The sequence below is a fragment of the Phascolarctos cinereus genome, unplaced genomic scaffold (genome assembly GCF_003287225.1).
Source record: "Phascolarctos cinereus isolate Bilbo 61053 unplaced genomic scaffold, phaCin_HiC Scaffold_1;HRSCAF=81, whole genome shotgun sequence".
In the NCBI taxonomy this organism is placed as follows: Eukaryota; Metazoa; Chordata; class Mammalia; order Diprotodontia; family Phascolarctidae; genus Phascolarctos; species Phascolarctos cinereus.
Window position 1 is genome coordinate 39061976 of NW_027555514.1, and position 22084 is coordinate 39084059.

The 22084-nt window shown below is 44.3% G+C and overlaps 1 protein-coding gene across 5 annotated transcripts in view; it reads left to right on the top strand.

Moving 5' to 3' along the window:
- The window catches only part of ATP2C1 (ATPase secretory pathway Ca2+ transporting 1), a 123933-nt gene that overhangs the window by 32128 nt on the left and 69721 nt on the right, over positions 1–22084 (top strand). Inside the window, exon 2 of one of the 5 annotated variants that reach the window (XM_020987263.2) lies at positions 216–416. The exons of the other annotated variants lie outside the window; for them this stretch is intronic. Within the exon in view, the coding sequence (XP_020842922.1) occupies positions 411–416 (6 nt within the window). The 5' untranslated portion in view covers positions 216–410. The remainder of the gene's footprint in view (positions 1–215; positions 417–22084) is intronic. 5 annotated transcript variants of the gene reach the window in all.

The following is a 22084-nucleotide window of genomic DNA, read 5'->3' on the forward strand; positions in this document are numbered from 1 at the left end:
GTTGGGGGGCCGCTCCATCTCCGGAGCGGGGCGGGGCGGGGTGGGCGACCCTCCCCTCCGAGGAGCAGCCCCCGAGGGGCGCGGCGTGGGCGGGAGGCTGGAGCAGGCGCGCGCGTGTGCGTGTTTGGGGGCGGGGGTGCCCACGAGGGAGTGGGTGGGTGCGGGTGTCGCCTCCGCCCCGACGCCAGCGCCGCTTCTCCCGGTTTCTTTTGCAGATGCTGCCGCTGCTGGGGGTGGTGGGAGCAGCCGTGGGACGCGTGGCCCGCGCCGCGCGGGGTGACGGCGGGCATTGCGGGGCTCCTCTCCCTGCCCCTTCTTCTTTCTCCTCCTCCTCCGCTCGCCCCCAGCCCCCGGCCGCCGACCCCGAGACTTTGTAGCCAGCAGCAACCCCGGGGCATTTTCGATGGAAAATGAAGGTAAAGGCCGTGGGCAGGCTCCGCGGATCGCGTGGAGTGGAGGGTGTGGCCCCGCGGGGCTCCGGGCTTGATCTCCCTTCTCCCCTGTGGCGGGGCGGGGGGCCGGAGGAGCCCGTCCGAGGTTTAGGAGCCGTGGGGCGTGCTTAGGCAACAGGGCGTGGAAAAGTTTGGCCGCGCATCCCACTCGGGCCGGCCTGCTGGAGTGGGAGGTGGGGGGAGAGCCGGGGGAGACCCTCTGGGCGTGGAGAAGCCCGGGAGGGGCACCGCGCTGGGCAGTCCCTGCTCTGACCGCCCGGCCCGGGCTCGCGGGGTCCCTGGGGAAGGGGCACGGAGAGCTGAGGGGCCCCAGCCACGTGAAGGAGACCTGGCCGATTCTAGCCTTCTCCCCCTGTGCCTTCGTGATCAGCCTGCTCTGCTCTGGGATTGCGGCTCGGGAATCCAGGGGGCTTAGGATGGGCTCCCCACCCCCGCACCCGGGCCAGGCATCTCTCCATATCCCCATCTGCCAGAAACTTCGAGTTCATTCATTTGACCAGCATTCCCTGCCTCCCCCCGGCGCCACGGCGTAGACTTGGTCTGTCCTTGTCCCTGGGATCCCCGGGGAGGACCGGCTTTCCCTTCTCCGGCTCCCAGGCCTGGGTCTTTCCTTCTTCCTTCACCCGTCCTAGAAATCACTTATTGAGGGGTCCCTGACATACTTGTCTTCCGAACCTCATCCTACAGTGTACCTCGTTCACGCTGGCAAAAAGGCTGCCCTTTTGGGTTAGGATGCCTTCTTTCTTCTCTTCCTCTCAGCTGACATTTGGGCCCCCTCCTCTCTCCAGGTTGTGTGACTCCAAGACCCCTGTGGTTTAGAGTAAAGTTCTAAGACCCTCCTTTGATCCTGTGCCTCCCCTCCCTTCTCTGCTGCTTCCCATTCTGATTCTGTGCCCCTGGTGGACCCTGCCAGCTCCTTGGCAGAGCTGAAAATGACAAGTGTAGGTCCAGTGAAAAATTGACACCTGTTCTGAACCTAGCTGAACACTCTTACTTCCAAGTATTCTGGCACTGGCTTTAGGGGAATGGCTTCATACAAAGCAGGCTCACGATTAAAACAGTTCTTTCAGTATCAACAGGATAAATCCACATTTTCTGAACTCTTCATTTTTAGAGGAATTTTTGTTTTATTTTATCTTGTAGGCATCTGGATTCCATTCCTAAGGGACCATAATGGGCATGGGCTATAAAAGTGTTGAAAGGTTCCTTCAGCTTGTCGGGTAATGAAGTAATATGTTATGGTAGCTCAGAGCTTTGTTTTGAAATGGAATGAGATCACTAATTTGTGTACCTTAGAAATCAGTATATATATTATGTTGTTACTAGTTGTAGACTTTGGGGTTTTTTGTGTGTATGTGTACATGTTACGTTTTGTGTGGCTTTATTGCTTGGCCAGCGCCTGAATAAACATTATTTAGATGGCCTTGGACTGTGGTCAAATCCCTTTTTACTTAATTTTCTGGCATTTTGTAAGACATGCTTATGGTTACAGACCCACGAATGTACCTTTGTTTTGAAACTGCTTTTGACATGAAGGAACTTTCTTTTAAATTTGGTTTTATGACTGTGAGGAAAGTCTGTTCTAAATTGAAGAAGGCTTAAAATAGCCTTTAAATATCAGGTGTTATAGATGTAGGAATCTGAGAACCATAGCTTATGTATTTGGTATAATTTCATGTATCCATTAGGAATCCACTCAGGTTGTGAGTTACTAAGATGTATTGGAAGATGTGCACTCCAGAATGATAAAGATGTAAATAGAGGTGTAAGGTTAGAGGTGTAAATTTTGTTTTAATTGTCTTTGGCACCAATGTTTGGTGGGGAAAGTAAGGCCGTCTGCGAATGCTTTTTGATGAGGGTAGTTTTGTCTCCCCCCCCATTAAGTATGGAGAGCAATTTCATTTTCTTGCAGAAATAGTCAAGACATGAAATATCTAGATCCATCTGAAGTAGCACATTAAGACCTGTGTTTGGTGTCTTAGGACCTTTGCTTTCCCAATGTAACGCTCTCTTGTACAGAAGTAGAAAGAAGGCAGATTTGTAAATATTTGCTTTTTGTTTCCTTATTTCCTGGAAGGGAATAGTTGAGTGAACTCTTAATTAACTACAAGTGAATTACGGGTTCTGTGATGTAGGAAGGGGAGAGGGTAATGTCCTGGCTTGCAGGAGAGAATCTGAGTCCGGGTTTGATACCAATCAATTATATTTAAATAGTGGTTTATGTAATGAAACCTAACATTTCTATGGCACTTGGAGTATAAAGCATTTTTTCCTTACATCCCTGTCTGTCGTACCTCTTTTTATTTATTTATTTACTTGTGTATTTATTTATTTATTTTTTGGGTGAGGCAGTTGGGGTTAGGTGACTTGCCCAGGGTCACACAGCTAGTAAGTGGTAAGTGTCTGAGGCTGGGTTTGAACTCACATCCTCCTGACTCCAAGGCCAGAGCTCTATCTACTTTGTCACCTAGCTGCCTGTACCTCTTTGGCCAGTTAAAAAAGCAGAGGCTCTGAAGTGTATGGTGAGTTGTTACAAGTCAGGTGGCTAATCGGATGTTATGTTATTTCACAGCTGTGTCTGAGTCTCCATGACCCCATTTGGGGTTTTCTTGGCAGAGATACAGGAGCGGTTTGCCATTTCCTTCTCCAGCTCATTTTATAGATGAAGAAACTGAGGCAAGCAGGGTGAAGTGACTTGCCCAGGGTCACCCAGCTAGTAAGTGTCTGAGAGTAGATTTGAACTCTTGAAGTCCTCCCAGCACCCCATTCAGTATGGTGCCACCTAACTCTCCTGGCTAATGAGTAAGAACATCTGAATCCAGGTTCACACTTGGGACTTCTCACCAGGAGCATTGACTTAGCTGTCATTTAGGTCTGTGATCTGAAATTAAATGTTCTTTTCATTTCTTGTTTCTGCCTGTATTACCATGACATTTTAGAAATCCTATTGCCCTCCCCAGACACTCGTCTTGCACCTCTGCTCTTGCTGTCTCCGGTCTTCTCTTGACTGTTGCCTGTAGGGAGGGGGAAGTAGCTGCGGCCAGTTCTCTCCTCGGATGCCTGGGTTTATGCCAAGGTGTTGGGGAACAAGGAAGCAGAGGGATGAGCCCTCAGCTCACTCTGGGGGAAGGGCCAGGATCTAGGTGGTCGTTATCTCTAGTGCTGCTGGCCCTCCAGGGCTTTTTCCATGGACCAATTGAGCTGCCAAGCAAATGAGACCCAGACAGGTTTGAGCCGCTGCCGTGCCAGCTCTTCAAAGCGTGTCGAGGGTTTATTTCTCCATTTCTGGAGTGGCAGGGGCTAGGCCTAGAAAGTCTCTTTGGAGTGGTGCTGGTCAGTCATTCTATGGACTATTGCATAATGAGGCAGCCTTTCACAATTTGTAGGAGTGTAGAATGGATGGATAAGTTCTCTTTTTTCCTGGAAGCTTCAAATGTTACTTTATAGCAGCTAAAACATTTATTACAGTTTAAAGGTGTACAGTAATTGGAAACATGTTCACAGCTAATATGTCTTAGAAAGCATTTTGTTTTCCAGAATGAATTTTTCCTTTCTTTTAAAAGAAAAGGGACACTTTGTCTCAAAGGAAACTTAGTACCCCTGGAGAGGGCTGGGTGTGTGTGGAAGACTGTCTTATCTCACACTGAAACTCTAAAACCTATGCAGAACTATGATTGTAGGTAAGGCTAACAGATCCAGAAAGGAATTCCCCATATGTCTTGAGTTTAAAAAAAAAATAGCCATAGACAATGGCAGCACATTTCGTTTAAAGCTGTAGCTCCTGGCTAAAACTCTGGTAGCTGTCTAGGGATGTGTATTAAAACAGGAGGGTCAATTTTTTAAAATTCCTTTGTTGGAGAGAATGTAAGGAGCTATTGATGATAAGCCACTTTAAGTACGGCCCTTTAATTGGAAAAAGAAGCCTGGTTACAGAAACATTTTATAACCTGAGGCGTAGAAATAATCATTTTGTTTTCACTCTTGTCAGTAGAATATTGCTGCTCTTTGTTTGTGCTGTCCAGCAGTTGAGAAGCAGGGGGAGCAGAGCCTGCTGGGGGTCTTCTCCATCCTTCTTGCCTGGTGTTCCCCAGAACACTTGGTTTGGCTTGCTGTGTTTTTAATCATTCGCTTAATGTCGACAGAATTCAGCTCTGTACTAACTGAAATGATATGGAGCAAAAGTGTCTCCTAGGGAGCTCCTCTTGGGGCCTAAGCTGATTTGTATTTGAGAACTTAATTAGCCACAAACCTAATCTGCTTTTAAAGTGTGTGAATGATCTAGTTAAAAGTATACATTACATTATTTGGGGGATGGAGAAGGGAAGAACACAGAACTTGGTAACAGGGACGATGGAAAGGATCAATTTTAGTGTCGAGTCTAGTAAAGCTGACTGCTGGATGTCACAAAGAAAAATGCACCCAACAACCCCTCCACCCCCATCTCCCCAGCTGGGACCTTCTTTCTTTCTGTTCACTTTTTTTCTCTCTCTTGGTATTTAGTTCTTAAAAGTATTGGTTGCAAATTAAGTTTATCTTAAGACTTCACATGGACAGTCATTACTTAAAAGGAAATTGAGAAAAACCTGTTGGGTGACGTCTGAGATTAATGCTGTCATTTTAACAGGACAGAATTTCTGGGAAAGAATAAAGACAATATAGCATTTGACAATGTCGTATTCACTTCTGAATTTGTGTACCTAGTGTTGGTCTCATACATACCTATTTCCTCAGCTATTCTAGACTTTAATAGTTCTTGCAAAGAGTAAGTGGCTGATACAAATCGTTTTCTTTGGGCTTAAGATAATTACTCTCCCTGTATCTATGGAATCTTTTATTTAGTTGGAGCATATGATAGGCTATGAAAAAGGTTGTATTGTGAAAATTACAAAAAATTGTGTGGGTTACAGAAACCCAAGTATAATAGTAAAGGAGAAGAGCATTACTTTTAAACTGGGCATATTGTATAATTCATCCCCAAACTATGATAATATTTGCAGTAGAGAAGAAAAAATTAACAAATGATTGGAGGTTCTTTATATATGTAAAGAATAATTGTTGGTTAGCTTAAACGTAGGCCCCTATCCTTTGATTTTAGGTCAGTTCATGACTCACCTTGGATCCCTGCTGTGAAATACACTTGGAAATTCAGATATATTGGTAATAGTCAACATATTATCATTTATTCATGGGCACTGATACATTTTTTTTTTTAGTAAAGGCATCCTATTGGAAACAAGTATGCTGTTATGATAGATTTGTAAACAGGACTCAAATTTAAGATTCCTTTCTTCACTTCTTAGCTACCATTCAGTCTTTTTAATAGAGGCACATGTATGCATTTAGAAAGGGCACATACAATCTATGAAGCAAATAATGCAGAGTACTGCTTCCAAATAGTTAATGCCACACACAAATTTTGCGGTTTTTTGAAATGGAAACATATGTTTGGTTTTATTAAAGTTAAGTCCAGTTTTTGAGATGCATATGCTAATTTTTTGGAGGTAACAATAATTCTATTTTGAAATTAAGAAATGGGCCAAGATGAATCAAACAAATCCAAAGGGATGGTCATATCAAGGGGAACTTGTTACTCCACATCCAAGAAATAGAAGGGAGAGGAGATAAAATAAGATTAAGGTTAGACCCTATTTTTTTCCTTACTTCAGAACACATGATCAGAGATCCTTTATTTGCAGTGTCGTGTCAGCCTAGGGTAGTGTGTGTATGTGTGTGTTTTAATTTTTAAGGTTACCAATACTATACATTTAAAAATTTTCCTTTTTTTTTTGGTTCTTTACTCTGGATTTTGCTGGAATAAGTACTTGTATGGTGCATAGGTTTTACTTCTGCTAGTTTGTAGTTTTGCAGATGAAGAATTGCTGTTGGAATTAGGTTTTCTTGAGAAAACTGACCTGACTTGTCCAATTCAGCACCCGCCCATGTTCCCTTAGAGCAAATATGGGTAAGCTGTAAGTATAGTCCCCTCTTCCCCATTTTTAGGGGTTTACTGGCTTGTTAGCAAGAGGCTGCTGCCTCCTGAGGGAGCATTCCTTCCTCAAGGGAAAACAAAGGCAAAGGACCATAGGATTTGGATACGTCATCTAGGTCATTCCCCTCATTTTACAAATGAGGAAACTGAGGCCTAGAGAGGTTAAGGAACTTTCTGTGAAGTCACATAGGGCTAGGATTTGAACCCAGATCCTCTGATCACAAATTGAGTACTTTTCTCCAGTACATAATCCCTCCCTGTCCCCCATCCCACTCAGATTTCACCAGTGAGATAAAAGTTAGCTAACTTCACAGCAGTACCTGAAGTCACATTCTGGTGACCACCTTTCTAATATGATTTTCATATAATTTGTACTCTTATTGGAACCAGTGCAAAGAACTATGGAACTGAATGCGTAGAGGGATTTTAGGGCCCTCTTTACCTAGCTCTGTGAGAGCCTCTAGGTTTTGGTTTCCTTTTTGGTAAAGTGAGGAGATTTAATTTAGCGAGCATTAAGTACCTACTGTGTGCCAGACTCAGTGCTAGCTAGCTAGGTAGGTCCTGGGAATGTAAAGACCCAGATGAACCGGTCTCACTGTCTTTTCTTGTAGACTCAGTACTCTGTCAGTATTTACGAACTGCTTGTGGACTTGGCATCAAGGAGCTTAGGATGTTCTATTCTGTGGAAACAACATGGATGGTTACATTAGTCCAAAATGTGAACCAAGTAGATAGAAAATCACTTCAAAGTGAAAGAGAGATCAGCTAAGCTGCCTGCTGCTGGCGGTGCCACATCTGAGCCCTGCCTTGGGTTGAGGGGGACTCCAGGTGAGGACAGCCCTTGCCATCCCTTAACCCTTTCCTAACTGTTCTCTTCTCCTTGCTTTTCCCCCCTTTATATATGTGTGCTGGTCTGAGAAAGTTTTTTAAAAGTTACTGTAGCATTGAAATTTCCTATATCTTTTGAAACTTCATGTAAGTACACAAAGCTTTGTATCTTTACTTCTTCAAGTTGTCTGGTACCTATTAAGTACATGTTATGGGTCCTGGGACTCCACAGATAGAATGGACAGACAGCTCCTATCTTAAATCCCCTTCAGACTGCTGAGCAGGAGGGGAAGAGTGAGTTCCATCCGGACTGAAAGAATTGCAGTGTTGTGAAGGGAAAGTGAAGTATCCAAATCCTAGAAGAACTTTGGAGAAGGAATGAACACTTTGGGGGGCCCTTCACTGAAGAACTAGGACCTAAGCTGGACATTGAAGGTAGAGTAGGGTTTCATCAGAGAGGGAATATATATGATTTAGCCTTGGGGTTATGACCAGGTGGAGGTGGGAGAGCACCCAGTCATCAGGGGAGCCAACTAGGAAAGACAGTGCCTTAATAGGAGCACTGGGAAATTAGCTTGGAATCATATTAGCTGTAACATCAAAGGCATAGTGATGTGCATGATGACAGTATTCGTTTGTTACACACTTCTTACATCATAAGCACCTACTAAGTTCTTACTGTGCTGGTACTGCAGAAAATACAGAAGAAATGTGACCTCAAAGAGCTAGTAATCTAATTGGAAAAGCAAAGTTAGTGGGACTGTGCTCTTCTAGGTGGTTACAGCCTCTAAAGACACACTAGTATTTCTGAGCCTGGAGTAATGAAGGAAGGCTCCCTGGAGGAGGGGGTCTTGCGCTTGGCCTTGAGAACCTGTAGAATTTGTGGGGAAGTGGTATGTAAGTTATAATCACCAGGAATAGCAACTTGTGTGATGACAAGACATTCCTGTAGTGCTTGAAGTGTTCTTTGTCTCCTCTAGGCTTCATAGTGGCCTTCTGAAATGAGGGCTTAAAGGCTCATTCCCCATTCAGGGTTAGGGAGATGAATTGACTTGGCTCTGTCCACACTGCTAGGAAATGTCAGGGAGTTGGATGGCTCAGAACTTGTTGGGATGGTTCCTCACATCTGGAATATGTCAGTAGAAGAATGTTCATGATTATGGATGTCCAGCACTAGCATAGGGCCTTGCTTATAGTAGGCACTACCCAAATGTTGTTCCTGTTGAAAAGAAGAGGACCAGGTGGAAGGGGAGCAGAATAGCCTTCGCTGTCGAGAAGATGTATTGCTCCATTGGGTTTGTCAACCTTGGAGTTTAACACTGTAGAGAGAATTGGATGATGATAAAAGGGAGGAGGGACCTAAGGGAGATTGTTGTGGGTGGGTGATGCATCTTGCTTGACCAGATAGTGGGAGAGTGATGAGTTTGATGGTGATCACATCTGGTCCAAGAGGCAAGGAATGGCAATGTGCTTGGTGGGAGGTGAGCTACCTGCGTGTTTACTTCAGTGGCTATTTAACTTAACATCTGTTATATGTGAGACACCAGGGTAGATTAAAAGTGGCAAGAGTAAGTAGTCCCTAGTCATTAAGGAGAAATTACTGAAGGAAAAAAATAAAGCATCTCTGATAGTCTTCACTTGCTCTGCTGATGTCAGCTTTCAGAACATTGAAGAAGAAAGGAAGCAGTAGCAGTGGACCCAATTCTGACCAACAAGAAAGAATTAGTGGAGATAGAACCTGTTACCCTTGGGAGACAATGACTGTATCATCTCTTCCCTAGCCTGTGAAAGAGCAGATTGTTAAAAACTTAGAAAAACATAGCTCTCCCATGGCCCAAGCGCCCGAAGGGGCAGACTGCCCTGTTTGTGTTGAGAATGGGGGAGGACTGGTGGTTTTAAAAGTGTGTCTTCTGATAATGTGAATGATCTTCATGAGAAAGGAAGAGGCAGGCGCTTTAAGAGACCTGTGTAATTTCCGTGGAGGCGCTCAGAGCTTAAGAACAACATGCTGTTTGGAGGCCCGGGATCTAATTCAGGCCTTTCACTTAATAACTGTGTCATGGTCACAACAGTTAATGTAATGTAACTCAATTTTTCTTAAATGTGAAATGGTGATAATACCCTATGTCTTCCTGGAGTCAGGAGGACCTGAGTCCCAATCTGGTTTCAGACACTTACTAGCTGTGTGACCCTGGGCAAGGCACTTAACCCTGTTGGCCTCAGTTTCTTCATCTATAAAATGAGCTGGAGAAGGAAATGGCAAACCTCTCTAGCATCATTTGCCAAGAAAACCTCTTGGACAGTATTGGCGTGTTCTGGTCCATGGGGTCATGAAGAGTCTTGTCATGATGGCTCCTCTGGTTTCCTGGCTTCCCTGGATTCCTTCAAGTCATGGCTAAAGTGCCACCTTCTGCAGGAAGCCTGTCCCAGTCCTTCTCCATTTCAGCGCCTTCTCTCTGTGGATTATTTTCTCTCTCTTGCATGTTTCTTGTTTGCACGTTGTCTCCCCTTTTAGACTGGGTGTCCCTGGAGAGCATGGATGGCTTTGCCCTTCTTTGCATCCCCAGTACTTAGCACAGTGCCTGGCCTATGTAGTAAGTGATTAATAAATGTTTATTGACTGACTAGAAAGTGCAGAACAGGGGGCAGCTAGGTGGTGCAGTGGAGAGAGCACCGGCCCTGGAGTCAGGAGGACCTGAGTTCAAATCTGGCCTCAGGCACATGACAGTCACTAGCTATGTGACCTTGGGCAAGTCACTTAACCCCAATTGCCTTACCCAAAAAAAAGAGGAAAATGCAGAACAAACGTGTTTGGAAATTGAAGCTTACCTATTAAGGAAGAACCTTGTGTTGGGAATTAACTTCAAGTCCTATTTGAGATGAGTTATGTTTAGGAGTTGCACAAATTTGCAGGCATGTTTGCTGAGCCGTTGTCAAAGAGGCACCGTGAAAATGTAGACAAACAAATGTCATACTTTCTTCATGCAGTTTTTGCAAACGCTAGACAAAGGCATTCTTGATGGAGCTGTGTGGATAGATTTTAGGACTTCTGTGAATTTCGATGGAGAAAAACATTATATATTTTCCCACCGACTTCTAATTGAATTTATCATTTCCTTCAATTATGAATGTAGAGAACCAACATTCTTCTGGGAAGGGTCCCACAGGCTTCATAAGCTTGCTGAAGTAGTGTGTAAAACCCAAGGAATCCCTGCTCTGGAGACCTTTCAGCTTGCCTCTGTTGTTCCCTTGAGTTTTGGGATGGATCATTTAGAGGAGTGGTTGGCAGGTACTTTATAAAATTGAAAGCGCTGATGACCCAGTCAGCCTACGTGGATTCTCAAAAAGCTATGCTGACAGAGTTAATCATCTGGTGGGATAAGGCAGTGGTTTCAGTCAGGTAGATCTTGACTTGAACAAAGGAGTCAACAAAGTTTCTAATGGTAGTTTCTTGTATAAAATGGAGAAATGGGGCTGGGTGATAGTACAGGTAGATTTGTAAAGAATGGTGGTGAGTGGATTAATGTCAGGGTGCTGGAAAATCTTTAGTGAAATACAGGTTCTGTGGCTCTATTTCAATCAACATTTTTATTAATTATTTCAATGAAGATGCTGTTGTTCCATTGTTTAGGTCATGTCCAACTCTTCGTGACCCCATTTGGGATTTTCTTGGCAAAGAAACTGGACTGGTTTGCCAATTCCTTCTCCAGCTCATTTTATAGATGAGGAAACTGAGGCAAATAGGTTGAGTGACTGGCTCAGGGTCACACAGCTAGTAAGTGTCTGAGGCCGGATTTGAACTCAGTACTTCCTGACACCAAGCCCAGCAGCATTCTGTCTGCTGTGCCACCTAGCTTCCCCAGTGAAGGCATAAAGAGTGTGTTATTAACAAATTTGTGATAAGCCTGGAGAGAAACTTAAGTTGCTGGTTGATAGAATTGGGCTTCATGATTCAAGATGGTCTGGGATGATAGGTTGAATCTGACAGTGGAATTTAATAGTGATCAATGTTTTTTCCACATTTAGAATAAGAAAAATCAGCCCAGGTATACGGTGAGAAGGCTATGACTAGTCAGTTGTGTGAAAAAGAACTAAGGGTTTTCATTGACTACAGACTCAACAGGCTTCAGCAAACATTTGCAAAAACATCCACCAACCTAATGTTGTCTTACACTACATGAATAAAGGCATAGCATGTAGTATAAGAGGAGAGAATTTTGCTCTACAGTGATAAAATTACACTGAATATTGTTTTCGATGCTGCCATGTTGTAGAAGGTCTGTCAACAAGCTTGGAGCACATCCAAAAGATGGTGGCTCTTGGTGAGGGAGCCTGAAACCCTGTCGTGATTGAAGGAGCTCAAGGAAAGAAGATTGGATGAGTGGGGCATGATAGTGCTTTGAGTATTTGAAGACTGTGGTTTTTAGGAACAGGAATAAACTTACCCTGTGAAGCTTTAGATTCAAAGAATTTCAGAATTTGAGGGGACTTGGAAGGCCATCTTGTCCACCTTGAAAAAAAGGTGCCCTCTATTAGAGAGATTTACTGTTTCCTGGGGCATCTAGGTGGTGCAATGGATAGAGTGCTGGCCCTAGAGTCAGGAAGACTCATCTTTGTGAGTTCAAATCCAGCCTCATACGCTTTCTAGCTGTGTGACCCTGGGCAAGTCATTGAACCCTATTTGCCTTTGTTTCCTCATCTGTAAAAGGAGCCGGAGAAGGAAATGGCAAACTACTCCAGTATCTTTGCCAAGAAAACCCCAAATGGGGTCATGAAGAGTCAGACATGACTGAAAAGACTAAAGAACAGTTTCTTGAGGCGCTTAATTCATATTTCAGACAGCTCTAATTGCTAAGAAGTTAAGACTGAACCTGCTTCTCTGTGACTTCCAATCTATTTATCCTAGTCTTGCCCTCTGAGGCCTAGCAGAAAATGTTGAACACCTTTTCTCTGGCTGTGGTTCATGTGGTTGAAGGTAGCTGTCATGCTCCCGCACCTCTAAGTATTTTCTTCTGTCATCAGCCTCTTCCTTTGACCCTCATATAGTGTGCCCTCCATGTCTGTCAGCATTCTGTTTGCTCTCCTTTAGACATGTCTGTGAACCAGTTCATGAAAATATTTTGGTAACTGAATTTAAATATGATGGATTTCCTTTGTAATCCTATGTATTTTATACATTTGACAACATTATCCTGAGGAGTCTTTACCAGATTAGCAAAAGGAGTCTGCAACACAAAAAGATTAAAAACCTTTGCTCTAGCTCATCAGTGTTCTTCCTAAAATACTGAGATCAGAAACACTCCAGACATGACCCAACCAGAAGAGAACAGGACTATCATCACCTTCCATTCCTGGTGAACGTTGTCCTTCTGATAGTGCTGCCCAACACTGCACCAACTGTTTTGGCTCCCACCTTGTACCCTGGACTCGTCTTTAGTAGCCTCAGAGTCCACCAAAGCACCAATCTTTTTCAGGTAAAATACTGTTTAACCATGGCTCCCTTACCTTGTATCAGACTTTGAATCCAGCTGTAAAGCTTTACATCATCCCTGTTGTATTTTATCTTATTAAATTTGACCCAGTGTTCTAGCCCGTCAAGTTAATTTTCAAAGGCTAGAAGTAAGTCCACTGGTGGTTAGAGGTCAGGAGGAGGGGTAGGTTTTAACCCACTAAAAATTAGCTTCCTAATAAAGCTCTCCAAAAATAGAATATGCTTCTTCATTAGGTAGTGCTTTCCCAATTGCTGGAGATATTCAATTAGGCAAGATTATGATTTGATATATTGTAAAAGTAATTATTAAATGAAGTAGGTTGGACTGTATTATTTCCAAGGTCCCTGCCTGCTCTAGGATTCTCACAGAGTGACTTAAGATAAGTAATTCTGAGTTTACTTTTATCTCTGGAAATAAAAATTGAACTGTATTGTAATATCACATTTCATACGTCAGTAACAATAAAACGGTTTGTCCTTGTTTTTTGCTGGGGTTGGGGAAAAATGTCTGGGCCTGTGGTTTGTGATTTCATCGGTGTAGTCACTGATAGAAATCAGTAGGTCTAGGCTTCTGAGATAGGCAGTAGTGACCCATTGTAGGGTCTTAATGGGAGTGATGACTTAACAGAATAGGAACAATTAGTTAGTCCTGTGTGCCAGAGGAAAACAGAGGAGGACTAGAGGCAGGGAACTGCTGGGGCAGTCATTTAGGCCCTAGAGGCCTTAGAGTAGCCATGAACATGAGCATGGGCATGGGACTGGGACAGGACAAGTGTGAGAAAGGGCTTGTAGAGCTCAGTTGTGATATGAGGGGGATAGGTTTCAAGAAAGGAAGACAGTGTAGAGTTGAATTGATTCATGAAGAGGTCAAGATGGGAAAAGAAGAGAGGGTGACTAGTGCAGGTAGGCCAGGGAGAGAATTGAGGGGTAAAGGGATTAAAGGTTATAGTGTAGCTGAACAGTAGGTTTTTGTAAGGGAATACAAAGGGAGAGGTGAAAAGCCAATAGGTTTTGGTTAGATGGGGGTTTTTTGGAATTTTCAGACATGGAGGTAGTACATTTGTAACTCAAAGTAGAGAGATCATTAGCAAGCTGAGAGTGCTTATTGAATAGCAGCTTTAGCTTCTTGGGGTGCAGATTTAGTTTTTATAATTTTTCAGGTCAACTTAGAGTGCACAGCAACTTAGGATCAATCTCATCTTTCACGAGAGAGTGAGGGGCAGAGAAAGGGAGAATCATTCAAGAGAGAAAAAGGGGACTTTTGGGAAAATATTTGCCATGAAGCTGACAGGGTTTATCAGAATGAGAAGATATTCCTAGTTCAAGGGCAGGTGATAAATACTTTTATTTTTTATTTATTTAATTTATTTTTTTCGTTAGGCAGTGGGGTTAAATGTCTTGCCCAGGGTCACATAGCTGGTAAGTGTTACATGTCTGAGGCTGGATTTGAATTCAGGTCCTTCTGAATCCAGGGCTGGTGCCCTATCCATTGTGCCTCCTACCTGCCCCCCGAAAAATACTTTTACAGTTGTGAAAAAAAAAATCCTTTTAGACAAAATTATGGGGTGGAGGTAGCCATTTTGATCAGACTGCATATATCGCTTATACAGGGACAGCAGATAGTTGTTCAAACAGTGGATGAGACCATTTGTGTTACTGCATGCTTGCATAATTTGTTATATTTTATTTCTCCTTGCTTTCTGCTATTAGGCCACCAGATAGTTGGGGCATTTCTGCTTCAAGAGGTTGCAGAATAATTATGGTTCCTATTTTTCTTGCATAGTGGTTTTGTATTTGAGGGTAGTAGGTGATCTGTAATTTCCAGTTGCAGGAGTGTCCCACTAACATTTCAGATGCAACATGTCCAAAAAGCAGACCTTAGATTTATTTAAATGTATTCCTCATTTTATTTTTCCATTTCTTTTTTTTTTTTTAAAAAATATTTGTTTGTTTATTTTTTTGGTGAGGCAGTTAGGGTAGAGTGACTTGCCCAGGGTCACATAGCTAGTAAGTGTCAAGTGTCTGAGGCTAGATTTGAACTCAGGGCCTCCTGACTCCAAGGCTGGAGCTCTGTCCGTGTGCCACCTAGCTGCCCCTATTTTTCCATTTCTGTTGATGATGCCACACTTCTTCCAGTGTTTATAACTCGGACTCGTTCTTGACTCTCCCTTTTCCGTTTTCCCCGCTCGCAGTCATTGGCCAAGTTCTCTTTCCTTCCTCTGCAGCCCTTCCATCTGCTTCCTCCTTTCCGCTGCTACCACTAATGCGGGTCTTTTGAATCTTGCTTGAGTATTGTGACAGCCTCTGAATTGGTCTCCTTAGCTCTCTTCTCAGTTCCTCCACCGTTTGTGCAGAGGTTGCTCCTGCCACCCAGATCACAGCCTTATTGTCAGAGTGGACCTCAGCAGTCATTGCATTGAACCTGTAGATGAAAGGAATCTCCGTTGCCATAGAACCAAGCAGTTACCATCATCCAGTTTATACTTCAGGGCCTCCAAGCAGGAAAGTGTACCACCCCCCATGGGCGATCCATTCTGTTCCAGTCAGTGTTCCGGAGAACCCCAGCCCCAGTTGGCCCCTTTGAAACTTCCGTTTATTGCTCCTGTGGCCCTAAAGAGAACTAGCCCAACCCCTCTGACCCATGGCAGCCTTCCTGGCTGTCATGTTCCCCTTTCTCCTTTAAGCCAAACATGCCCGCTTCCTTCGGCTGGTCTTCTTCTTGGCCTCCGTGACACTTGATTGTCTTGTTCTGCCCCCGTTGGTCCGACTGTTCTTTCTCAGGCTTCTTTGCTCGTCGTCATTCATCTCCTGTCTTCTAACTGTTCTGTTTCTTGACTCTCTGCGTGCTCTCTTGGTGACCTCAGAAGCTCTCATGGGGTGGAGTTATTATTTGTACGCATGTGTTTCACAGATCTGTATTTCCAGCCTAGCCTCTCCTTGAGCTTCACTTCCACATCATTAATTATCTATTGAATTTTTCAAATTGGATGTCCCAGAGACGCTTCAAACTCTAACATGTGCAAAACAAAACTCATTTTCTTTTCCCCTCAATCCTCCTGTTTTGCAAAATTCCTTGCTTCTTTTGAAGGTAGCACCATCCTTCCTGTCCCCAGGTTCGTTGCTTTTGTATTATCAAGTCCTCTCCCTTATCCCACATATTCAGTGAGTTGCCAAATTTTGTTGTTTGTAACCCCTTGAAGTTTACCCATTCCCTCTCCACACACGAGAAAGAAGGAAACAAGGGTTTATTATATGTTTAAATTGTGCCAGGCACCATGCTAAGAATTGGGGGCACAAATATAATTTTAAAAAAAAGATAATTCCTGTCCTCAAAGGAGCTTTCATTCTAATGAGGGGAGATAACACACAAAAAGGTGTGGAAAATTGGAAGAGGGTGGGGAATGAAGGTGTCTGATATGAGGGCGTGATTTTTAAGTGCAGAGGGTCAGAAGAGAAATGAAAGCAGGCCAGCCTGGCACCTGTTATAAAATGGAGGCTCCAAGAGAAACTTACTAGGGGGAGAAAGGAGATGAGATGGGCCTTGTGGAAGGATATTCTAAGGTAAGAAGTAAAGAGGGTGTTATAGGGTGAGGAGGCCTTAGGCACGAGGCAAGGTCCAGGAGGCAGATCTTTTCATGATTCAGACCCTCCTCACTTGCACCCAGGTTACTCCAGTGGCCTCTTCTTTGGCCTGCCAGCCTCCAATCCCTTCCTCCTCCAGTCTGCCCTTCACATTGCTTACCAAGGGGATTTTCCTCAGAGAAGATCTGACTACCATTTAGTAGATTCAGGGGTTCTCTGTTGTGAATGTCTCCCTTTTTGACAGTGGCTGGCACATAATAAGCACTATGTAAATGTTAGCTTTTTTTTTTTTTAAAGCTATTAGCTAGTTTCAGAATTCTTTGCAGCCTGCCTCCTGGCCTCCTTGTGCATCGCTGGGGGACACCTGGGTTGTTTGCCCCATCTGGTCCCTGTGCTTTTGCCCTGGTTTTCCCTGCGCTTGGCATGTCCTTCCTCCTCAGCTTCATCTTCTGTGTTGCTTCTTATCCCTGACCCCCAGGTTCCCTCACTGCCTTGTATTTTGTACTGAGTCTCTTTATAGCGTTCTTTGTCTGCTCATCTCCCCGACAGAACGGGAGCCCCTTGAGAGCAGTGTCTGTTTCTTTTTCTTTTTGTCCCCAGTATCAAACATGGCGCCTGGCACAGAATACCTGTTCCCTAAATGTAAGTTGCTTGTTCTGTCCAGGGAACGATGCAGATGCAATTTAGGTTTTAGCAAACCATTTCTTAAAAAGCTCATCTGACAGTTGTGGAGAAAGTGGAGAGGTTTGTGCTCACTGGTAGCAAGACTAGAGTGGGAATCTGTTCCTCCTCCAAGTGATGGAGCCACTGGCTGGACTCAGGAGAGGCCTCAGTGGTCCAGAGTCTGCCTGGGCCTGGGACAGCTTCACAAAGTGGCTTTGTGAGCTGACTTGGGATTCTGAGCGATGCCCCATTTCTGCCTCTTGATTCCTTTAAGACTCAGTTCTCACATGCCACTTTTGCTGAGTGCTACACACTTGCTAGGAGTGATCCATTCTTTCTCTCATCTCTTACATGGAATTGCTTATTTCTTGAGCCTGGCTTTAGAGAGATTAATATTTGGAGACCAGGCGTGGGAAAGGGATGTAGCATAGTAGAATGGGCACTAGAGTTTTGGGGTGAAGGGCTTGGGTTCATATTTCTCTTTGATTCTTAGTCCTTGTATGATCTTTGGTCATTGATGCATAGGTGGTTGCCTTAAATGAATAGGATGCGATGTGCCTTCCTGAAATATAGCTGTTCATAACCAGGGAAATGTTTGCGTTGTGAACAGGCTCTCATCCTCCCTGGATTTGTGATCTCATCAGTGTGTTTATTCCTTTCAGTGATGCAGATTGCAACCTGCCTGTTTCTCTGGGAGCCCAGTCGGGAGGCTGATGTCATAGCCTAAAGATCCTGAGCTGGGCTGGTGGCCTCATTTTGGAGATAGGGATAGGTGGGAGACAGATGTGGAGGTAGAAATGACCAGACTTGGCAGCAGAATGAGTGGAGGAGTGTGTTGTGCTCTGTCCCACTCCTTCTGTGTCTGCTCTCCCATGACTCAATTAGCAATTTATATTCTGCTGAGAAAAAAGGCATAGAACCATCTTATTTTAGAGAAATCGCTAGATGGCCAACAGATAACAAATATTAATCGGAAAGCCTTCCCTCTATTCAGAGAGCCTTTTTCATTCCTGAAAATGAGAGCAGAAGCAAAATCGACTGATAACCCTGGAGCAAAATCAACTGATAACCCTGACTTTATTTGCTTGTGAAGGTCAAGTGTACCAATTCCTGTTTCTCAGGCTAGGGTTTTAATAGCTTTGGGGCTGGCCATGCTGCTGTTCCCTGGTTCTTTGCTGTGGCACTGTCTGAGCTTTTAGTAAAGAGCTGTGCCTCAGTTAACAAAGAGGCTCCTTGAGGCCTTGCATTCCTGGTCTTGCTGCTGGCCTCATGTCAAGAGCCCCGGCTCTTGTTGAGTTCTGGATTCAGAGTTTGAGTCAGACCTCTCCTCCTTCTCCTCTGTGTCTTTGAAGTATTCAGCCTCTGCTTGAGCATGTCTGGGAAAGAGGAGTTGGCCATCTTCTGCGTTGTAGGAAGCTCTTCCTCACACGGAGCCCAGATGTGCCCCCTCATCACTTCTGCCTCTTGGTCCTCAGTGTGACCCCTGCAGGAACATAACCTGCCTCAGTCTGCTGTTTGGGAGCCAATATTTTGTTGTTATGAGTGCTCTTCCGTGGGAGCAGACTGCAGCCTCCAAGTCCACGTGCTGTCCTGTGGCCAGTCGTGGCTGCTGGATGTTGCCGTGCTGTGCAGGGGTAGTTGGGAGCAGACCCAGGAGTCAGGCGTCCTGAGGCCAGGTTTGATCACAGGCATCCTTATCCTTCTTCCCAGGACTCAGCTGTGTATGTGACGCGGTGACCCAGGACTGCAGCTACTCCTCCCGGTGAGGACTGGCAGGGAGGGTGCAGGCAGTACAGCTGCATTACTCCTTCCCATCGCGACTCCTTTTTCACCCACATGCCACATTGTGTCCCAGCACCACATATTTATAGACCAATTAAATCCAAGATAAACCGCCCCTTTCTCACTATCTGGCTTCCTTAAATATACTGGCAGGATTTATGGTTCAGACAGCGACCATGTTCAGCTGTGCCCTGAATTCCTCATGCAGTGAGCACTTCCCAAGGGGGACATCCCACCCACATCCTTGTGAGATTAAAGGATTTAGAATTTGTGAACTTAGAGGTCCTCTAGCTCACCACTCACTCCTCTCCCCCACTTCTATATATGAAAGACAAGCTGAGGGACATGGATGGTGAGGGGCTGGCCTGAGGTCAGGGTTTGAGAAGGCCAGCCACGTGGAGAGGGTGGAGACTGGGAGTTGAGAAGAGAAGACCTGAGTGACTTCAGGTGTGGCATCTGACACTTTACTAGCTGTGTGACCCTGGGCAAGTCACCTAACCTTGCTCGGTCTCTGTAAAATGAGGATAGTATCAGCCCCTACTTTTGTAAAGTACATTGCAAACTTTAAAGCCATTAATGCATAAGGATTCCCTGAGCTGCATATTGACTTAGGAAACGACAAATTAACATCCATGTTTTATTGTATTTTCATTTTGTTAAATACTTCCCAGTTACATTTTAATCTGGTGAGGGAGTGCTGCAGCTGTGTGTTTGACACCCCTCCTGCAAAGGACCCATTCAGTGCTCTGCACGCCTTCCCCTCACCTTTTTCACGATTTGGGAGGTTTAAGGCATCATTTGTACTGTCCAGTTATGGTGTCTCTTGCTGTTTATGGTGGACGTGCTTGCCTTCTGGTAGCACAGTCTTGGTTTTGCTTTTCCACAGTGACATATCTTAGAGTCTTTGCATACCACCAGCATTCTTTGCATGTCACCCTGTCGAAGCTCACAGCAGTTGGAGGATGCGACACAGAAAATGGAAATGAAGAGTGGATGGAAATGACCAGTCATCCTCAGGTTGTTGTGCTTGGGCCCAATCTACACCTTATTTCAGGCCCTTATTGCCTCTTGCTTGAGCTATTGCCATGGCCTTCTCAATCTGCCTTGTTGTCTGTCTCCCCATTAGAACGTAAGTTCCTTGTGAGAAGGGATTGTTTCATTAATTGTATTTGTGTCCCCAGCACCTAACATACTGCTTGGTACATAGTAGGGCTTATTAAATAGTGAATGCTTAATAAATGCATTTTGGTTGGTTGCCTAAGGTATCTTAGCCCCTCTAATTCTTCTTCCACGCACACGCCAGAGTTTTCATAAAGCACAGGTCCGACAGGTCTACCCTCCCCATGCCGGCTCTGCTGGCTCTCTGTTATCTCTAATGTCAAATATTTATTCTTTGGCACTTAGCACTCTTTACATCTGGATTCCATACTGCCTTTCTGGCTTCCTTACATATCGTGGAATTCCCAGGAATTCCTGAGGATTCCTGAAATCAATTTACTTTGCATCTTTCATAACACATTTTATTTATGTGTTTTCAAATAATAACGAGTAAACACAATAATAAACAAGGAATCTTCTGTGATTGGGTTATACTAAAAGTTCTAGAGGCTTTCTGTTTTTAAAAAAGATATAATGATAAATGTACAGTGTCTTATCATAAACAATGTATTATGACAGTGATTTAAAACATCTGGCAACAGGTTGATTTCCTTTATCTTTTTTTTTTTTTTTTGCTTTTTGGTGAGGCAGTCGGGGTTAAGGGACTTGCCCAAGGTCACACAGCTAGTGAGTGTAATGTGTCTGAGGCTGAATTTGAACTCAGGACTTCCTGACTCCAAGGCTGGAGCTCTATTCACTGTGCCACTTAGCTGCCTCTCCTTTATCTTTATTATAATACTTCTGACAATATTCATATTCTTTGCATAGTATGGATATTGAACAGATTTATTTAGTAAATAAGAAATAGTAATTTTACTAGTATATACAAAGAACTGTGTAGCCTGGAAAATAGCCAGCAGACCTTATTGGGTAGTGTTTGCATAATATAAGTTTCATATCTCCCAAAAAGGTCAACAGCATTATACAGACTCATGTGTCAAAATTGCCAATTTAAGGACTTAATTTGTTTCCAAAGCTTATTTCTTGCTCATAGAACTTTTATAAAGTGTACTCTGTTTATTAACATTTATATTTATTTGGAAGAATGACTCCTTGTTAGCATCAAACAAGTCTACGAACACACACTTAGAACATGGCGACAGTTATAATAAGTAACACCACTTCTCTCCTCCATGTGTCTTTGCTGGTTCTGGTGAATGTTGACCTTCATCTTCAATCCCACATGTCACATTCCCTGCTCTTGCTTTCGATTTAATATTAGTAGATTTCTTTGAACTAGTAACATCTCTGTGTTGCTAAATTTTAATTCTCACAGGAAATTACAGTCCTTTTTCCTGATGTTTCAGATGACTTTTCTCAGCACTTAGGAAAACATGCCCAGGAAATGCTGGGAAGTTACATATGGAAACACTGTCCAGGACAGAGCAGAGCCAAAATGGCAAAAGAGCAGGAAGTTTACTAAGCTTCTTCTCCTCCCAGGCTTCTCTAGACAAGCCTAGAAAATGCACCAGACCAAACCCTGATGGAGAAATCCAAGAAAACATCCCAATGAATCACTTTTCCAGCCTAAGTTGGTGTAGGCAGATAGAGATGTGTAAGCACTGGGGTCTGGCCAGGAGCACACCACATGGGGATCACGCCAGTGTACTGGGAGGCACCCATATGGGGCACAATGACAGGTGCCAACTGGCAGCTTTGTTACCCCGTACCCAGTTCTGAATCAGAGATTCGTGGTGGACTGAGGAAGGGACCTGTGCCCCAGATAGGTGTGTTCCAGGCTGGGCATCCCATGGAGAAGATGCAGTGAAGAAGCTTGTTTGGAAGTGAACAGCAGCCATGTGTTCCCAGAGGTCCACCTTCTTTACCCATTTGAAGCCTAGAAGGGAATCCCAAACCAGAGGGGAGTCTAGAACTTGTCACTCTGAGCTAGCAGAGCTCCCCAGCTGGCTCACAGGGAGCTGAGTCCAGAAGCAGTTTACTGTTGCTCAGACCCAGCCAGATAAGGAACTTGTAGAATAGGGGAACAGTGATGAAACCCTTTTTGGAGTACTGAAAACTTGCCAGGAACCTAGCCTGTTGTCTGTACCTGAGACTGTGGAATAACATAACATCCAGTGTCCCAAGAGAGCAGCAAGAGGACCAACCCAGGGGCAGCTAGGTGGCGCAGTGGATAGAGCA